This window comes from Hemicordylus capensis, chromosome 4, assembly GCF_027244095.1.
Source record: "Hemicordylus capensis ecotype Gifberg chromosome 4, rHemCap1.1.pri, whole genome shotgun sequence".
NCBI lineage: Eukaryota > Metazoa > Chordata > Lepidosauria > Squamata > Cordylidae > Hemicordylus > Hemicordylus capensis.
The window spans coordinates 309,018,863-309,037,289 of record NC_069660.1 but is presented as its reverse complement, the minus strand read 5'-3'; the positions used below and the strand labels follow the sequence as shown (position 1 = coordinate 309,037,289).

At 45.0% G+C, this 18,427-nt stretch overlaps 1 protein-coding gene across 7 annotated transcripts in view; it reads left to right on the top strand.

The window, feature by feature from the left end:
- ZFAT (zinc finger and AT-hook domain containing) overlaps positions 1-18,427 on the top strand; it is a 133,551-nt gene that overhangs the window by 66,524 nt on the left and 48,600 nt on the right. For 6 of the 7 annotated variants that reach the window (XM_053248962.1, XM_053248961.1, XM_053248964.1 and 3 more), the window contains exons 8-11: positions 443-530; positions 2,226-2,375; positions 9,453-9,626; positions 14,919-15,007. In XM_053248962.1, coding sequence (XP_053104937.1) covers positions 443-530; positions 2,226-2,375; positions 9,453-9,626; positions 14,919-15,007 — 501 coding nt within the window. The remainder of the gene's footprint in view (positions 1-442; positions 531-2,225; positions 2,376-9,452; positions 9,627-14,918; positions 15,008-18,427) is intronic. The other variant, XM_053248968.1, reaches the window with a different exon arrangement.

Genomic DNA, 18,427 nt, shown 5'->3' with positions numbered 1-18,427 from the left:
GTCCTGGGACCTTCCACATGCAAAGCAGATGCTCTACCACTGAGCTATAGTCCATCACCAGATGGTCCATTTTATGGAGTATTCTGGCACCTCATCTTCACATCGGTGTAGATCTAGACTTAGATGCAACTTGTAGACATCTCTGTTCAGATCGGGAACTAGGCAGACCATAAGTACATTTTAAATGTTGTACTCCCACACCCTCATGTGCTGTAACCAAAGCTAGGAATCCTTCGGAGATCAGCAAAGTGGTAACGAAGCCTAATTTTTTTGTTTCCTTTGGCATGTCTCATCATAATAATTGTTCTTGCTCTTCATAATGGCAGCTGAAATTTGCCTTCCAGTTATCACCTTGTTGGGAGCTGTATATTCTTCAGCGTGTAATGAGTGCAGCAATCAGCTCAGTGAACTGATAATATAATCTTTTCTTTTTCCTCTAAAGGACAAAAAGAATTATTCTTGTCCTGTGTGTGAGAAATCATTTTCTGAAGACCGACTTATAAAATCACACATAAAGACAAACCACCCAGGTAAGATAAGCTGCGCTAACGGTTAGGAATGTTGTGTAATAGTGGAAGAGTGGCCTAAGGCATCTGGGTAATCGACGGTAGTTATATAGCCACCTAATGGCACAGCGGGGACGTAACTTGCCTAGGGAGCAAGAGGTTGCCGGTTCGAATTCCCGCTGGTGTGTTTCCTAGACTATGGGAAACACCTATTTTGGGCAACAGCAATATAGGAAGATGCTGAAAGGCATCATCTCACACTGCGTGGGAGAAGGCAATGGTAAACCCCTCCTGTATTCTACCAAAGACAACCACAGGGCTCTGTGGGTGCCAGGAGTCGACACCGACTCAGTGGCACGACTGTACCTTTACTTTACATTGTATATGCCACTTATAGGCAAAAGCAGGTAAAAACAAAACTCCAGGGCTGCTAGCTTATTTAACTGGCCTAGCTCCTGTGCTGTTAAATGCATCCAGAAATTTTTCCAATGGACCTTTCCCTGAAAAATCCACATCTCTGATAGTAAACATCTTTCCATTGATGAGGTGCAGAAGCGCCATTGGTGTGAATGTCCAGATGATCCACTTGAAGAACCACAGTTATAGGAAAGCTGGATGTTGTGAACTGCAGCAGGGAGAAAGCACTGCTCTGTTAGTTATTAGTACCAAGCTTGGCCAATCCAGAGGCTTTATACAGCCTGCCAGTCACAGGAACTGATGTCGCCTGCCCCTATTCCTTTCTGCACCTATACCAAGTCAGACCATTGGTCCATCTAGCTCAATATTCTTTGCACAGACTGGCAGCGGCTTCTCCAAGGTTATAGGCAGGAATCTCTCTTTCCCCTACATGGAGATGCCAGGGAGGGAACCTGGGTTCTTCATGCAAGCAAGCATATGCTCTACTACTGAGCTATGGCCCATTCGCTAAGGAGTGTATCTTACAGTGCTCGCATGTAGTCTCATCCAAATGCAAACCAAGGCAGGCCCTGCTTAGCAAAGGCAACAACTCATGATCACGATCACATGACCAGCTCTCCTCTGAAGTGGGCTCTAAGGCCTGAGTTAATGACCAGCCGACGAGGTTCCCACATCTAGTCTTGAATTCCCTTCCCTCCCCATATAATCCATCATACACATGCAACTTTTAAAATATACACAGTTATCTGGATTATTGCACATGGTTGAGATTAAACAATACAACCTCATCACCTCATTATTTCTAGCTATTACCGCTTCACATCTGGATTCTGAAGCCTTTTGCAGTGGTTAATGAGTTGACAGCTCAGATGTTTCTCCAGAAATCCCGGGTGGAACCTTAAACAAATGTTATGCGCCTCTCGGAGAGTTTTGCAGCCCATAAATATTTGGTTAGCAAAGCTGCCCTGTTAGGTATTGGCCCCCTGAGAAGGCTTCCTGCTGGAAGTCTGACCCGGTGGCACAGCCAGCTTCTAATTTGTCACTAAAATAGTAAGTTGCTGTGGAGGCCCACAGTGCACAAGCCCCAGGACCAGCGCTGGAAGAGCCATATATTAAAAAGGCAATTTCCCGAGACTGTAACACCCCACCTGGGAGGGAGGAAGAAAGTGCAAAAGGCAAGCTTCTTAAAAGTCATGGCAGGGGACAGTCTTAATAATCTGTATTTCATTTATTCTTGGCATGTGTGCCACGAGGCTAGAGCTGTTTGTTTTCTTATGCACCGATTTTGCTTTTCTGCCCCAGAAGTTTCTATGAACACCATCTCCGAGATTTTTGGCAGGAGGGTTCAACTAAAAGGCCTGATAGGGAAGCGAGCTGTGAAATGCCCTTACTGCAATTTCTACTTCATGAAGAATGGGTCGGACCTTCAGCGTCATATTTGGGCGCACGAAGGTAAGTGTGGCTGAGCTGTATTTAAAAAGGGCAATCATTTACACAACACATTACCTGTAGGTAATGTGCACAAACTGATCGGCCCAGTTGGGTTCGAGTCTGAACTGCACCCCCTCACACTCCCCCCCCCCCCCGGTTTGGGAGGGGGTTTCGTGATTTTTTTTGTTTACTCACCCCCTCTGTGGGGGCTTCTGCAAGGCTGCAGGGGGTCTCCAGAGGTTCACCCTTCCCCCTCTGGCCTCCATTATGTGCCAAATCACCCAGTTTGGGCAGTCTTTGGCCCATTCTGGGCCTCACCCCTGTCGTGGAGGCCTCCGAAATGCCCAACCCAGGTCACACAGAGGCCCATTGGGCATGCGCGGCAGCCTCCAAAATGGTCACCGTCATGGGGGTGAGGCCTGGAACAGGCCGAAGACTGCCTGAGCCAGGTTGATCCATAATGGAGGCCAGCAGGGGGAGGGCGAACCTCTGGAGACCCCTCCCCCATGGCCTCGGAGAAGCCCCCTGGAGGGAGTAAAAAAAAAGTTTTAAGGAAGATTTTCACCGGGGGGGGGAGCCCCACAATGGCTGGGGTGTGTGTGGGGGGGGTGTCATTCCGATAAACCAAATTGGGATTTGGTTCAATTTTGGACCATCAAACTGAACAGGTTCGAACCTGTTTGCACATTCCTTTTACCAACCTGACCAGCGCAGAGATCATTTTTTAGGCATGCAAGAGTCTCACAATTCTGGCAATTCATGCCAGCAGAACAATTAATTGTGAGGCTGCTGCTGTCCCAGCACCTTTATCCATGCAAGCGGGTTTTTTAATATATGTATGTAGAGTTTTCCTGGCTTCCCCTCAGCCTTGGAAGCCTTAGTTTGGATGAGAGAGGTTATTCTCACCACCCACTTCTTCCTCTTCTCCCGTGGAACCTTCACCAGTGGCCTAGTTGGGACACGCTTTTACAGCTCCTGGCTTCAGTTCTCCTCCTCCTTGGCCGCCTCCTGCTTTTAACTCTCCTTTTTCATTCTCACTGCTTCATATAACCTTCACCTAAATCAATTGTCAGGGTTCCTGACTCCTGATTAGAGCCAGTGCCCTTCTACCTGTCCCTGAAATAATCTCCCTGCCCTCTCTGTGCTCCTTCAGTTTTCCTTTTTTGCTTCGGTATTCTGAAAGCAGACAACTGATTTACATGAACTTTGCTTTATCTCCAAAATAAGTTAAGAGTGGGAGATTTCCAAAAGCTGATATGTTCTTTATTTGTAGTTCCTCTAGTTTCAAACCACATGTTCATTTTGCTAATTAATATTTTCCATCTGTTTTGGTTATGAATTAGTGCATCACTGTTATCAAGCAAGTGTTCTCTCCTAAAACATATCTAGTATATTTCATAGCAGCAGTCATAATAGTATCTGTGCACTGAAGGGTAGATTAAATTATTACTGTTGTCTAAGTAAGGCTTATGGTTGTCAGTTCCCGGATGTTGGTAAAGCTCCATAAATACTTGCTACCAAAAGTGTAGCGGTTAGAGTGTTGGACTAGGACCGGGAAGACCCGAGTTCGAATCCCCATTCAACCATGAAACTCACTGGGTGACTCTGGGCCAGTTATGTATCTCACAGCCTAACCTACCTCACAGGGTTGTTGTGAGGATAAAAATAACCATATAAATAACCTCTGAGCTCCTTGGAGGAAGAGCAGGTTATACATGAAAGAAAGAAAGAACCAAATTGTAGATCCCCAAACCCTGCAGACTTCACATCTGGAACCCATCTGCTTCTTCTGGTCTACAGACAAATCATGATTAATTCTCCTTCTGAAACTTCAGATTTTTTAAAATTATTTATCATTTGAGAGTTTTTGGAAGGACCTGACTTGGAAAAGGGCAAGGCCAGTTGGGGCTGAAGGCAGAGAGACAGGACAATACAAGGATATGAAAAGCAGAAAGAACAATAAAAGTCTCAGAGAAGAGAACTGAGCCAGAAAGAGAAGAGTTCCTGCCCATGTTTTTCATCTGATGTCTACACCTGTAGCAGTTGCTGCTGGCACACTTTCAAATTGGGATTTGAGCCTCCCTTTGTTCTTTAACACTGAAAGTGTCAGAGTGCAACGTAATGTGCCACATACCACATTTTATACTTCTTTTATCCCAGACACTTGAAGAGAAACCCAAGGCCTTGGGGAAGCCAAAATCCATGGACCTTGTTGTGCCACATCCCCTGGTCTACCCCACCATTTCCAAGTTGCATGTTCTCCTGTGGGTATGTGGTCCACTGGAGTGTGACCCTGCAGGCAGGAACTGCTCTGCTCTCTCATAAGAACAGCCCTGCAGGATCAGGCCCAAGGAAGCCCATCTAGCCCAGCATCCTGTTTAACACAGTGGCCCACCAGATGCCTCTGGGGAGCCCACAGGCAAGAGGTATGTGCATGCCCTCTCTCCTGCTGTGGCTCCCCTGCAACTGGTATTGAGAGGCATCATTCCTTTCCTTTCTGTGCCCCTCCTGAAACGCTTGGCAAGAGAAGAAGCCTCCAGTCGTGGAGCTGGGCCCAAAATGGATGGCTCCAGACACCCTCCCTGCCCCAGCTAAGCAGCCTCCATGGCCTATGTGCCCAAAATACACTAAGCCAAAGTCAAGCATATGTGGATTCTGGCTGAAATTAGGCACCTTAATCTATAAGTAGTTTTTAATGATCATAAAAATCAGTGCTTCATCATTGCATATTGGACATGCTCTTGGCTCACAGTAGGTTAGATCGTTGACTTGCAGATCTTAGGGCAAGTTTACATGAGGAGAGATATCTCTATAATGTATTTATTTATCTAATTTATTGTTCGGTTTCTGTACTGCTTTTCATTAAAATAATTGTAAAGCGGTTTACAATATAATTAAAACAATGCACAATTAAAATACAAAAAGTACAGATATTAAATATATATATATCTATTTAAAAGTTTTAAAAACCTATATAAAACAGTAACCTATATAAAATAGTAAGACATAAAACAAAAAGCAGCAGCAGTAAAAACTGTACATTCATTTAAAAGGCTGGGTGAAGAGCCACATTTTTCCTTGTTTTCTAAAAACTGTGACAGAGGCTGAGGAGTGGATGCCAGCCAGGAGTGCGTTCCAAAGCCTGGGGGCAATGACTGAGAAGGCCCTGCCCTGTGTGCTCAGCAGCCAAGCCTCCCTCACTGTCGGCACGCAGAGCAGAGCCCTCTCTGATGATCTTATGAAACATGCAGAAACCCCTGAAGCAGGTGGTCCCTCAGATATCCAGGGCCCAAACTATTAAGGCCTTTAAAGGTCAAAATCAGCACCTTGAATTGAACTCTGAAACAAATTGGTAGCCAGTGCAGCTCTTTCAGAATGCGTGTAATATGATCCCAGTGTGCAGCTCCGGATAAAATCCAAGCTGCCGCATTTTCCACTAGCTGCATTTTCAAAATATTAAAGGGCAGCCCTGCATAGAGCACATTACAGTAATCCAGCCGTGATGTGACTAACTGTGGCCAGATCTGCCCTCTCGAGAAAGGAAGGCAGCTGTGGCACGAGCCAAAACCATCTCAGGCCACTGCATCCACCTGAGCATCCAAAAGCAGAGCCGGGTCCAGGAATAGCCCCAAGCTGTGCACTTGTTCTAGATGGGGTTGCACTGCCCTTGAAAGAACTGGTCGAATCCTTTCATCCCAATTGACTCTCCTACTGACCTACAACTCCTCCATCTTGTCTGGAATTAACTTCAGTTTACTAGCCCCCATCTAGCCCATCACGGCCTCCAGCCCTGATTCAAGTCATTCACTGCCACCCTAAGATCAGGTGATAAGGAGAGATAGGGCTGAGTGTCAACTCCATATTGCTGACAACTTAGTCCAAGTTCCCAGTTGATCTCTCCCAGCGGTTTCATGTAGGTGTTGAACAGCTTGGGGGACAAAACCAAACCCTGTGGTGCCCCATGAGTCAGTGCCCAAGGAGCCAAGCAGTAGTCCCCCAGCACAGACTGAAGCCACTCCAAAGCAGTGCCTCCAATCCCTATACGTGAGACACAGTCCAGAAGAATACCATGGTTGATAGTATTGAATGCTACTGAGAGGTCCAACAGAGCCTACTGAGATGCACTCCCCCAGTCAAGCTCCTGGCATAGGTCATCCACTAGGCCAAGGCAGTTTCAGTCCCACATCCAGGACGGAATCTAATCATCCAAGACCCTCTGCGGCTGAGACACCACCACATACTCTATCACCTGCTCAAAATGAGAAGGTTAGAAACAGGTCATTCAGGTTGGAGGGGTCAGGGGAGGACTTTTTAAATAATGGTCTCACTGCCACCTGCTTGAGGCATGATAGCATCCTGCCCTCCCTTAATGAAGCATTTATTGTAGCCTCCAACCACCTGCTCATACCCTCCCTAGCAGATTTTATTAGCCATGAAAGGCAAGGGTCTAGATTGCACGATGTTGCCCGCACACTGCCCAGGATCTTGTCGACATCCTCAGGCTGCACCAACTGAAAAGTATCCAACACAATTGGACCAGATGGTACCCAAGGCACATCTGCCGGAACTGCCAAAATCCTGGCATTTAAATTGGCATGGATGCAAGAAAATTTATCTGCAAAGATTTATTTATTCATTCATTCATTCATTCATTAGAGACAATTAATATATTGCCCACTCCAAAGACTCTGGGCGGTGCACAATAACAAGCAAACAGGCAACATTAAAAATTACGTTCTGAATTAAAAACTAAAGTAACTACCAAAGAACAGAAAAATAAACTACAGGGCAAAAGCCTGGCGAAAAAGAAAGGTCTTCAATAGCGATTTGAAGATCTGTAAGGAAGGGGCTAGCCGGATCTGTAGGGGAGAGAGTTCCAAAGGAGCGGGGCAGCAACTGAAAAGGCCCTTTCTGAGGTCCTAGAGCCCTGAACATCTCGGAAATCAAGGAGTGATTTCCCTGATCAAAATCAAAGTGGCATGCAAACTGGTCACAGCGGGCTATAGATAGTTCCTTCCCCCATTACACAGGGGGATGTGTGAATCAATAACTTTGCTACATGAAAAAGGCCCACACTGAGCAGACGCAGTGGAGGCAGAGAGAAAAACGTTTCTTCGCCACCCCCATCACCATGGAGTAGTCCCGAAAATGGGTTCTAGCCCATCTTTGGTCAGATTTGTTAAGACTCTTACCCCAGCACTGTTCCAGCTATTATCCAAGTTGTTTCATTGCCCTAAGCTCCTCAGAAAACCAAGGAACAGAACGGGCTTCACCAAGCTGGAGAGGGCATTTAGGAGCAATCAGTAGCCCGGGCTGCCTCCACATTCCATAGATTCACTAGGGCCTTGACAAAAGTCTCCAGCTCTAGACACTGGAAACTCCCCGAGAGCTGTCTGGAAACCGAATGGATCCATAAGCTTCTGGGGGCGGACCATTCAAATTGGTCCATTACCTCTGCAGAGGGTAGATGGAGCAGTCAAACTAAACCCGAACAGATTATGATCAGTCCATGACAAGGGAGATATCTCAAACTCCCCCAGCTCCAGATCATTCATTTCCTGTTCAGCAAAAACCAGATCCAAAGTCCTGCCACGTAGTTAGGCATGATGCCAATTGCCCATGGTTACCATGGTGGCCATGAAGTCCTGAGCCACCCCCAATAGGAGGGCCTCAACATGGACATTGGAGTCCCCCAAGGCAATTAATCTGGGGGAACCCAATGCCACCACTGAGGCCACCACTGTTCAGCTCAGGTAGGGAGACTGAAGTGGAGCAAAGTGGTTGGTACATCAAAAAGGAAATATTGTGCTGTTGAGTCAGTGTTGACTCCTGGCGACCGCAGAGCCATGTGGTTTTCTTGGAAGAGTACAGGAGGGGTTTACCATTGCCTCCTCCTGCGCAGTGTGAGATGATGCCTTTCAGCGCAGTATATCGCTGCTGCCCGATTATAGGAATTCCCAGCTTGTCTCAGAGGCCCATCCTCAAGGACAGACACTCAAGATCTGGAGACTGCCTAACCGGGCACCTGAAAAGGGAAAAGGTCTTACGATAGATGACTGCAACGCCCCCTCCCCAAGGTGGGGCTGCTGCAGGATCAGGAAACCTGGAGGACAAAGCTGTGAGAGACCAACCCCAACCAGCTCATCAAACCAGGTCTCCATCACACATACCAGGTCAGCATGCTCATCCACAATCAAATTGTGGACTAGAGCTGTTTATCATTTACTGACCTGGCATTCATCTGCAACACCCTAATCCTTGAGGGAGTGTTCCCAGAGCTCCCTGGGGCTGCCAGCTTGGGAACAGAGCCAGAAAAAGGAACATACCTCAGTTGTCTGGACCGTTTCCCCCTGTAATGGCCTGCTCAACTCCCACCACCATATCTCCCCTCTGCCTGCTACTTTAGAAGTCACTGCCCCCAGACCCTCCCCAATCCTCCACTCTCCCAGACACATCCTTCATCAATTTCCTCAGCTCCTATGTGTCCCCCGCACCAAGCCAAGACTCCCTCCATCATGCACAGAAATGCAGGACAGCTGAGCCTCCCTCCTTGTTGGCACGTGGAGCAGAGCCCCTCCGATGACCCTTTTATTGGCACACTAGGAGGCAGGCTCCTTGAAGAAAGGCTGGCTAGAGCTAGGCTAGATGAGACCTCTCAGTTCCTCTCCGAAGCCACTGTCTCCACTGTGAATGGATGCAAGTTCACATCTTAGGCAGAGGAGCTGGTTGCAACCAGCTTAAGCCTTCTCCTTGGGGCTTTCCAATGTCTCTTTCCCCCCTCTCTCCATGTGTGGAGCATTACCACATGGAAGTTGTTGGTGTGGTGTTTTTGGTTTTTTTAACATCACTGCAATAGATGGTGGCCCTAGATCAAGGGTGACCAATCTGAGGCTCTCCAGCTGTGTTGGACTACAACTCCCATCATCCCCAGGCCCAATTTATTGGGAGTTGTAGTCCAACAACAGCTAGGGAGCCTCCAACTGGCCACCCCTGCCCTAGAATGTCTTATCTTCCAATTAGTGTCTGTTCTTCACTAGCTAAACTTTTGACTGACCAGTTTCATGAAACGCTATATCCATTTTTTAATCCTCCTTATAGGCATCAAGCCATTCAAATGTTCTCTGTGCGAATATGCCACTCGCAGCAAGAGCAACCTGAAAGCTCACATGAACCGCCACAGCACAGAGAAGACTCACCTGTGCGATATGTGCGGGAAGAAGTTCAAATCTAAAGGAACCCTGAAGACCCACAAACTTCTTCACACTGCTGATGGTGAGTTCCCTTTTATCCCCTCTGAAATTGTGAGCCGGGTGCTCAATATTGGCCTTGCTCTGACACAGGAGTGCAGCCCCACAGGCAGCTCCCAAACCTCTGGAGCCTCCAATCTGTGATTTCCAGGAAGCTGCTGCTTCAGGGGCAAATAACCACTTGAGATAGTTGTTTGGCAGAAAAACAATGCGAAGGAAAAGTTAATCTTCCCTCCTCTTCACACTGTAGTCCTGTTGTTACAGGCTTTTAATTTAGGGCCTGGCAGTACACCCCATATCTTCATTCTGCACCTCTACAGAGGTGCTGGGCATGGGTGACATGTGTCTGAAAGGAAGTAGTCCAGGAGTGGTATGTTCCTTGCCTAGTGCTTGGACTAGCCTAGGAACTTATGCTAGGGCTAGCCTAGGAAGCTAACAGGGAGAAAGAAGCAGGCATAATGCATTTCATCCCTTTAAGAGTTTGCCCAGGACTCCCCAATGTTCCAGACGAAGCTAACGGTATGGCTGTTTCCCCACAATCTGAGACCTTCCCAGATTCCATCTCCATTGTCCCAAAGCATCCAGAGCACACTTACCATGCTCAGTGCATACCAGTGCAAATGGCCAAGTTCCTTTCAGATCCACATGAAAGCCACAGGGGTCCTCAAATCTCTGGAAACCCCCTCAGCAGATTCCTGACTTGCCCATGGAATCCACATCTCTCATATGGCTCCTGTCTGACACCCTTTTGGAAACTCCTTTGTTTCGTTAAGTATGCCCATCGCCTTCGTTTTGGAAGTGTCAATGGGCTACTATTAGCACAGGAAGCCAGAGATGGCCCCTTTTTCAACAAGTTATTGTAAGTATAACTATTCCAACCCAAAAAGATCCAGAGCAGAGCTGCCTTGGGCTATTCCAAGGATCTGGTCTGCCACATCTGTTTTGCAATGCGTATAGAGGGCATCCCTTCCTTCCACAACCCTTGGGAGTCTGTGTTTTTCCCTTCCCGTCCTAAGCATTCATGAATGAGAGTGTGTTTGTGTGGTTTTTCTTTTTTAAAAGTTCTAGTCAGCCCGCCCAGAAACCTTTTAAGTCTTCTTTCTTTAAGTGGAAAGGGGTGGGTGGTTAATAAAAAGAGAATACATTAGGGACCCTCAACTCTTGGGTCAGTCCAAAGATCATGAAAATCTGGACCGTTTTCTGGAGCGAAACCCAGTTATGATGGGAATCTGATCATGATAGATGCCAAAGAGGTATTTGGCATCCACTGACAGTCCATGTTGGCTAAGGATGACTTTCAGCCAATTTTTCTCTCCCAAGAGCATCAGAGCAATATCTTTCAAAATTCAAGACACATCCCTCCCCCTCCCCCAATTCCACACGCCTTAAGCTCGTATTTGATTGCTAAATTTCTCAGAGCTTCGGAATGGTCCTCTGCTCCAAAGGTGGCACCCACCTGGCAAGCCAAGAACTGCCTTTCATTCCAGAATTCATCACTCAGCATTCATAGCCCCAGAATTCATCACTCTCCTGTCATTTACATAGCCCCACCTTAGAATCTCTCCCTAGCAGGAAAGCCAGTTAGCGACCTTCCCCTCTTTGAATGATGCCGTTTCTCCCTGACTTTTCCTGATCCTTCTCCCCGAGCCGATTTGGACTCTTGCTTCAGATCAGCCCTGCTGCCCTCCTCAGAAGTCCAGATGGGGATCAATCAGATTTTGCTACCCGAATGAATTTGGGTCCTTTGCTCATCCCTTCCTGTTCTCCTTCCAGATTTCTATTTGTCTGTTAGTGATACACTCTCTCTTCTCCCCTTGTAGGTTCCTCTCCCTAACACTGACTTTTCTTGTGCCTAGGCCGTTCTTTTGATTAAACTATTTCTGTCACTTACTCCGAGTCTGCTCTTTCAACTGACCTAAACCTGTCCCTTAGCTCCTTGACCACCATCCTTCATTTGTCTCACTTGAACTTCCCCCTTCTCTTTTAGAATAGACAATTAGTCCCGTAGACATCTTCCTTGACCCTTCCTCTGATACCGATTTTCTCTTTGGTCTCGGTGGTATGTTCCTTTCATCCCATGTCCCTGACTGCTTTTCCACCTTTCGTCGGAGTTAATGGCTTAATTCACTCTTCTATTTCGTTAGTTATTGATGTATCACCTAGACAATTGCATGCCTAACTGTTCAGTTTACATATATACTGGAGAATCCAGAAGTCTACAACATATTCAAAAATCCTCTCTAGTCACAACAGCCTGTAGTAAAGGTTAATTATTAATGCCCAGTCGTGTGTGTGTGTATAATCTAACATGTTCTGCGTCGTGTAGGAATGCCCTATGTATTCACGTGATTTAATAATGCCTCATGCCTCCTTGTATATTCAATAAAATGTATGTTAATTGGACTTTAAACCTATGTGGTTGCCAATTCTTGTTGGAAACTACTTGCTTTATGTTGTGAGGAGAAACCTAACTATCTACACCGCTCTGGGCTCCTTGGAGGAAGAGCGGAATAGAAATGTAAATAATAATAACAATGCCTTGAGCCCTAGAAAGGAGGGGCACAGAGTCCCACCGCATTACATTGCTCAGCACTGGGGCGGCCCTACTAGTGTGTTTGATGAAATCTGATACACCTCTGGAGCACAGAATGCCTCTAGAGCACCCTTAGAATACCAGTACAAGTAGGTAAGAGTTTCCTTGATAGATCAGACCTGTAGTCCTACATACTATCTCCTAATACTGAACAGTCAGCCATTTCCATAGTTCAGATGAGGACGCGCCTAACCCTTCTCTCTTCCACCTTTCTGCATTTCTGAATGGTTTAGCAGCCCAGGATCCAGCTGCCTGTGGTAGCTGAGGAAGTTTAGAGCTTGACGGTCACCATAGTTTAATTAGACAGCAGGCATTTCCATCATCAAACCTTTTCCTTGATATCTTTTATGGAAACTGTCATTTTCCAGATAAGCGGCTCCCAAATTTCTTGAGCAACTTAGAATATAGAAGAGCAAACTTGCTTTCTTGACAAGTTAGTGTAGACTTGCCTTTTTCGAAGTGTGCTTTTTGGTTCCCTTTTTAAAATCCTTGACAGCTATTTTTTGAAAGCATTTCAAACAGCAGCTCTCTGTCCTTGTTATAAAGGAAGAGCGGGAGCAGAACATATTTCTGTGCAGGTTTAAATATGCCCTCCTCACACTGAAATTCTGACTCCGTTTGTTGAGAAGGGTGAGCGTGAGGACAGAAGGGAAACCAATTAAATGTCGAAGAAGAGGCAAGATGAATGCTGAAGCGTCATGATCTGCTCTTTGGCCAACAGGATCGGGGAGCCTACAACTGAACAAATAAATAACCAATGGAGAGGGAAATATGAAAAAGGTCAGCGTGGGAGTCAGTGGCTTGCTAGGCGTATTGACATGTTCTAAGGTGACTTGGAGTGGGGTAGGGTTGCTTCAGCAAGATTCAGAAGCTGTTCCTTTGGTATTGGGTTTTCTGAGAAGATGAGGTAACAGCTCCCAATGTATGTAAAGAAAATTTTTAAGTTGTTTCAGGCACAACTTCCTTTTTTGAGTATCTTGGAGTCAAACTAGTGATGTAGTACAGGGGTTCCCAACCTTGGGTCCCCAGATGTTGTTGGACTACAACTCCCATCACCCCCAGCTACAGTGGCTAAAGGGCATTGTGGCTGTGGATGATGGGGGTTGTAGTCCATCAACAGCTGGAGACCCAAGGTTGGGAAAACTGATGTAGGAGATACAGGATTTCTCTTTAAAAAAAAAAAAAAAAGTTTGAAGCAGGTGATAGGTTAAGGGAGGCGGTGCTGGGGGAAAGGATGTTTAACCCTTCCTGTCATATGCCATTTTGCTAGAGATTTTGCTAAATCTATCCCTGGCAAAGCAACTATCTTCCCCTCTGGTAAACAGCAGGGTTGTCTAGATTGGGGGATATAACATGGGTAAAACATTTCCCAGTGGCACTTCATCATGGGAATGGGCCCTCAGTAGCAGAGCATCTGCTTTGCATGCAGAAGGCCCTGGGTATATCTCCAGGTAGGACTGAGAAAGACTCCTGCTTGGAACCCTGGAGAGATTTATTTGATTTGATTTGATTTGATTTGATAAAAATATTCATCTATAGTAGACAATACTAAGCCGGGTTAGGATTTCCACATTCTGGCTTTCCAAATCCAGATGCCTAATTTGCATATTATATAAATTGGCCTGAAAATAATTTTGCATGTGCAAATTAGCAGCTGCATTTTCAAGTTGATTTGTATTTTCTCTGGATATCTACCAACTATAGTTGAGGAAGATATCTTTGCCTGACCATTTTCCTTGACATATTAACAGCAGCAATAGAACAACAGCAGCAGCAGCACAGCCCTTTAATTAAGGCTGCAATTCTGTACATACTTGTTTGAGAGAAGATCTGATTGAAACCAAGGGTGCTTACTTCTAAGTAGGCATGCATTGAACGTAAAACCAAGAAAGTCCTTAAACATTACAATAGACAGCCTGGTAGGCAGACAGTGATTCACATCAAAAGCAAGCTATCCTCTCAACTGCCTGATAGAGATCCCCAGCTGATAACAAACAAGGCAACATTCCTCAGGGGATTATTGTACTTGTGAAAGTGAAACCCTCCCAGCTAGCCTCCTATGCTCTTCCTCTCTTAATCCAAGTCCAGCGGTTGAGCAGAATAGTGACTGCATGTTTTGCTCCACAACTCTGCTTCTACAAGGGCTACTGCTTGCCTTTTTTTAAAAAGAATGAAAGCTGAAATCCGGGTGGGCTAAGCAATCCAGGTGAAATGCTTGAAATCCGGGTGAAACCTGAAATTCTAGGGGGCATAGCAACTCTAAGCCGAGTGGACCATTCATCTGACTTGGTGTAAGGAAGCTTCCTAGGATCCTGTCTCTGTCCTCCCTCTTGCACTGGTTCCTTTAAAAAACCAAAACATCCTCCAGAATTCTGATCATGTATCTCATGCATCATGTCTAGTGCTTGGATCATCCAAAGGAAAACATGGTTACTTTTGAAACTGTGAGCCAGAAGAAGGATAAGAACCCTGATCTTGCCAGGGGCGAGGACCCTTTCATGACAATTCAGCCTCAGCTTCATCTGTTGTCTAGTTAAATCAGTTCAAATGTCTTTGGTGGATATTATCCCAGGGAAACTGACTATATACACTTGTTAGAACTGGTTCACAGTCTTCCTGTCCCCTCCCACCCAGTTTATTTGTTTCACCATTATTCACTGTTTAAATATGAACTTCCATTTTATATCTGAATTGCCTGTGTATGTGGTTTTTTCCCCTTCTCAGGAAAACAGTTCAAGTGTACTGTATGTGATTATACTGCTGCCCAAAAGCCACAGCTCCTACGTCATATGGAACAGCATGCTTCATTCAAGGTAAGAAGTTGCCCCTGGACTAGTTCTGTAAGCTGCTGCATCATAAACAGTCATGGGTCCGGTGTGTTTACTGCTGCACTGGTATAACTTCTGCAAACATGAGCCTCAGGTTGCAGGATCAGGATCTAATTCAGGGGTAAGAAACAAGCAGCTCTCCAGATATGGCTGACCTGCAACTCCCATCACCCCCAGCCACCATATATTGCAGCAGGGGATGATGGGAGTTGTAGTTCATCAACATCTGGAGAGCCACACACTGCCTACCCCTGGTCTGATTGTTATTAGATCAAATGATAAATTTAACCTCTTTGCTCTAAATTTATGTCAGTTTTATGTGGTCCAAAAGAGGAATTTATGTTGTTTCCTTTTGGGGTTGAAAATCACATGGTCTACATGACGTTTTAATGTTCTAGTATACCAGCAAAGCTCACCATATTTGGGCTCTGATAGGAGTTTCTGGGCTCAAAAAAAATGGAAAGTATTGTGAGCCCCAAATTCTTTTCTAGCTTGGATTAAAATCTGATCCAGAGAAGAAGAGCTGTGGAAGTAGTTTCTTTTCCCCGACCCCACTCCACTCCAGTGTGCTGCTATCATGCCAGGAAAAAAGACTCTAGTCACCCTCAAGAAATATAGCTTTCTCAAGGTTACAGATACTGCACTAGCTCTTGGGAAAGCTTCTTTTCCCAAGATCCACTGGAGCTTTTCATCCTGGTCTACCTTAAGTGTGCTGGAGAGAAGAGCTCCTTCCTGTAGTCTGAGTGAATTTGAATTGGGAGTGGAAATTAGCAGTTTCCGGTCTTTGGGGATTTAGCATGCTTATTTCCAAGTCCAGCATTCTAAGGAGATATTGCCCATCTCAAGTTTCTGATTTTGAATTATAAAAAGCTAGAAGTTGAATCAGAGTCAAGACACTCGATGAGTTTGAAGTGCTGGAAGTGGTTTTCAGAATTCAGAATCCAAGCTGGAGTATGTTGCGGAGGGCTGGAATGGGGGGAGAGAATCTAGGTGAGGGTAAGATTGGTGAAGGCTGTTCCAAAGAAGGCTGCAGATAGAAACAAAGCTATATTACTTAGTTCAATGAATTTCTATTCTGCTCTTTTAACTATGAGGGTGGAAGTGGCATACAATATTGGAAGAAAAAAAGAATATGAAACAAAGTCTGTAAAGCTGCATATTAACACAAAGGAGTACTGCTTAAAAACAGCAGCACTGGTAGCATCAACAAAGTATATTCAACAGAACAGAGAAATGCCTGTTGAAATAAATGAATCTTGACTGCCTTGTGAAAAGCAGCCAGTAGTAAGTAGAGCCAGACAGATCTCTCCTGAGAAGACATTTCATCATCTGGATGCCACTACAGAAAAGGTCCTGTCTCTCATGCACGCTTGCCAAATCTTGGATAGTAGTGGGACAAAAAACAGCTGACCTCAAAACGTGGGCAGGTCCTCAGTTGAGGTCTAAGGAGTATTGTATGAATCAGGAGTGTAGCAAGTTTGGAGTGGGTCCTGCCCTGTAATTTTTTTCATGTCAGTGCAGAATGAGTTTTGTTCTGGGCAGCTGTATCAAGGCAGTGTGTGCGCATGTGCATTCAGAGTTGGGCCTTCCTGATTTAACCTGAGCGGGATCTAAAATTAACAGAACGGACATAAAAAAATCTTGTGAGCGCATGCATGTTCACATGCCTTAGAGGGAACAGTGGTCCTGAGACAAGAAGCAAAAATGGGTTATTGGGCATTCTCAGCATACCCTTTCTCTTGCTCCTTTGCAAGATCATATACTCCCCAAGAACGCAAACACTTACACACACACACACACACACACACACACACACACACACACACACACTGACTTGTGCACACACATTTCCCTGGCTCTGAAACATTTATTTAACATATATACCTACCACAATCACTCCATATATTCATACAACATCAAAAAGAAAGAGCAAAGAGTGAGCTGTCACTCAGGCAGTGGAAACACCCCCGCCTTGTTCAGTTATCGCTATGCCCTGTGTGAAAAGGCTTGTTGCAAAAGTATAGTCTTTCTGGCAGGGATGAGAAAATCCTGTAACTGCTGAAATTCTCTCTTCTAAAAAAAAGATTAAAGATATAGAGTCCTGTTGTCCTTTACCTCCTGTCACCCTCCTTGTTGCTAAAATAAAAGCTGGAGAGAGAAACTCGAATTTTAGAGAGAGAAATTCGTATTTTAAAGGTGAGCAACAAGATCAGACAAAGGCTCAGGAAGTAGCAGACCCCGAGAAAGGAAACTAGGTTCATTAACCTTGAGCGCTTTCCTCTTTGCATTCTTGTGGTCAAGTGGGGGAGATGATGACCTTCAGTCCAGAAGTGCATGGGTATTACCCAGCCACTACAGGAAGGATTTGACAGAAAATTACTTATTTAGATTTTTAACTTAGCCCGTCTTCAAAGTTTCGAGGCCAATAAAATTGTACAATGATAAAGTGATTTTCAGCCAGCCGAAACCTTTATCAATTATACAGAAGATGAAAAATTGGGTTGTTTGTGGCTTAAGGTGAGATTTAATGTTTGGTGTTAAAAAGAAAACGGCTATCACTGTCGTGGCGAAGGAACTATCCATCGGGAACCCTGCCCTTCCTCTCCCTGAGAAGGACTTGGGACTCGGGCATCAGCATGCATTTTCTGTTGTGTGACTCCCATTTGCTCCTGTTTGGCGTTAAACAGAAAAGGATTTAATTCACACGCACACACTTGTAAGTAATTCATTAACTATAAGACACGTTGTCATCATTTTATACAATATTAAGAAGGATTTTTAAAATGTAAATTGGAATATGCACTTTGCTGTTCCAATAATTATTGGTTAATTGTTCACCAATTATCTTCATCATCCTTGGTCCTTAAATAATGCATCACTGTAATCTAGGAATGGTTGCATACTCATGTAAATTATTTTCCTATGCCTCAGTTGTGGGGATTTCTCTTTATCTCAGGGTAAACAATTCCAGCTGCAGTTATCAATACAACTTAACAATTCTTGACATCTGTTATTTACAGATTTTGTAGACATCCATATTTACAATCAAGTTGATATTTTCATTCAAGTAATTCGGTTAATTGCTCTAATGACTACTCTGCTACAAATTGAAACAAGACCCTATTTCTCTTGTACATTTCAGCATAAAGTATTGTAAGTTCTGATGCTCTTGTATAATTTTTGAAGCTGTATATTCCATCCGGCCACAATAGAGCACATAAAATCATACCTGTACATGATTCCTTTTAGCAGAAGGATGCTTCATGGACAAGTTGCATTCAGAGTTCTTTGAACTGATTGTTGGCATTGTGAACTATTGAAATGGCTAGGATGTGATGTACTCTGTTGACTGGTCAGGGTTGAGTGCGAAGGGTTGTTGCATGTTGGGAAAGGAGGCTCCTGAGT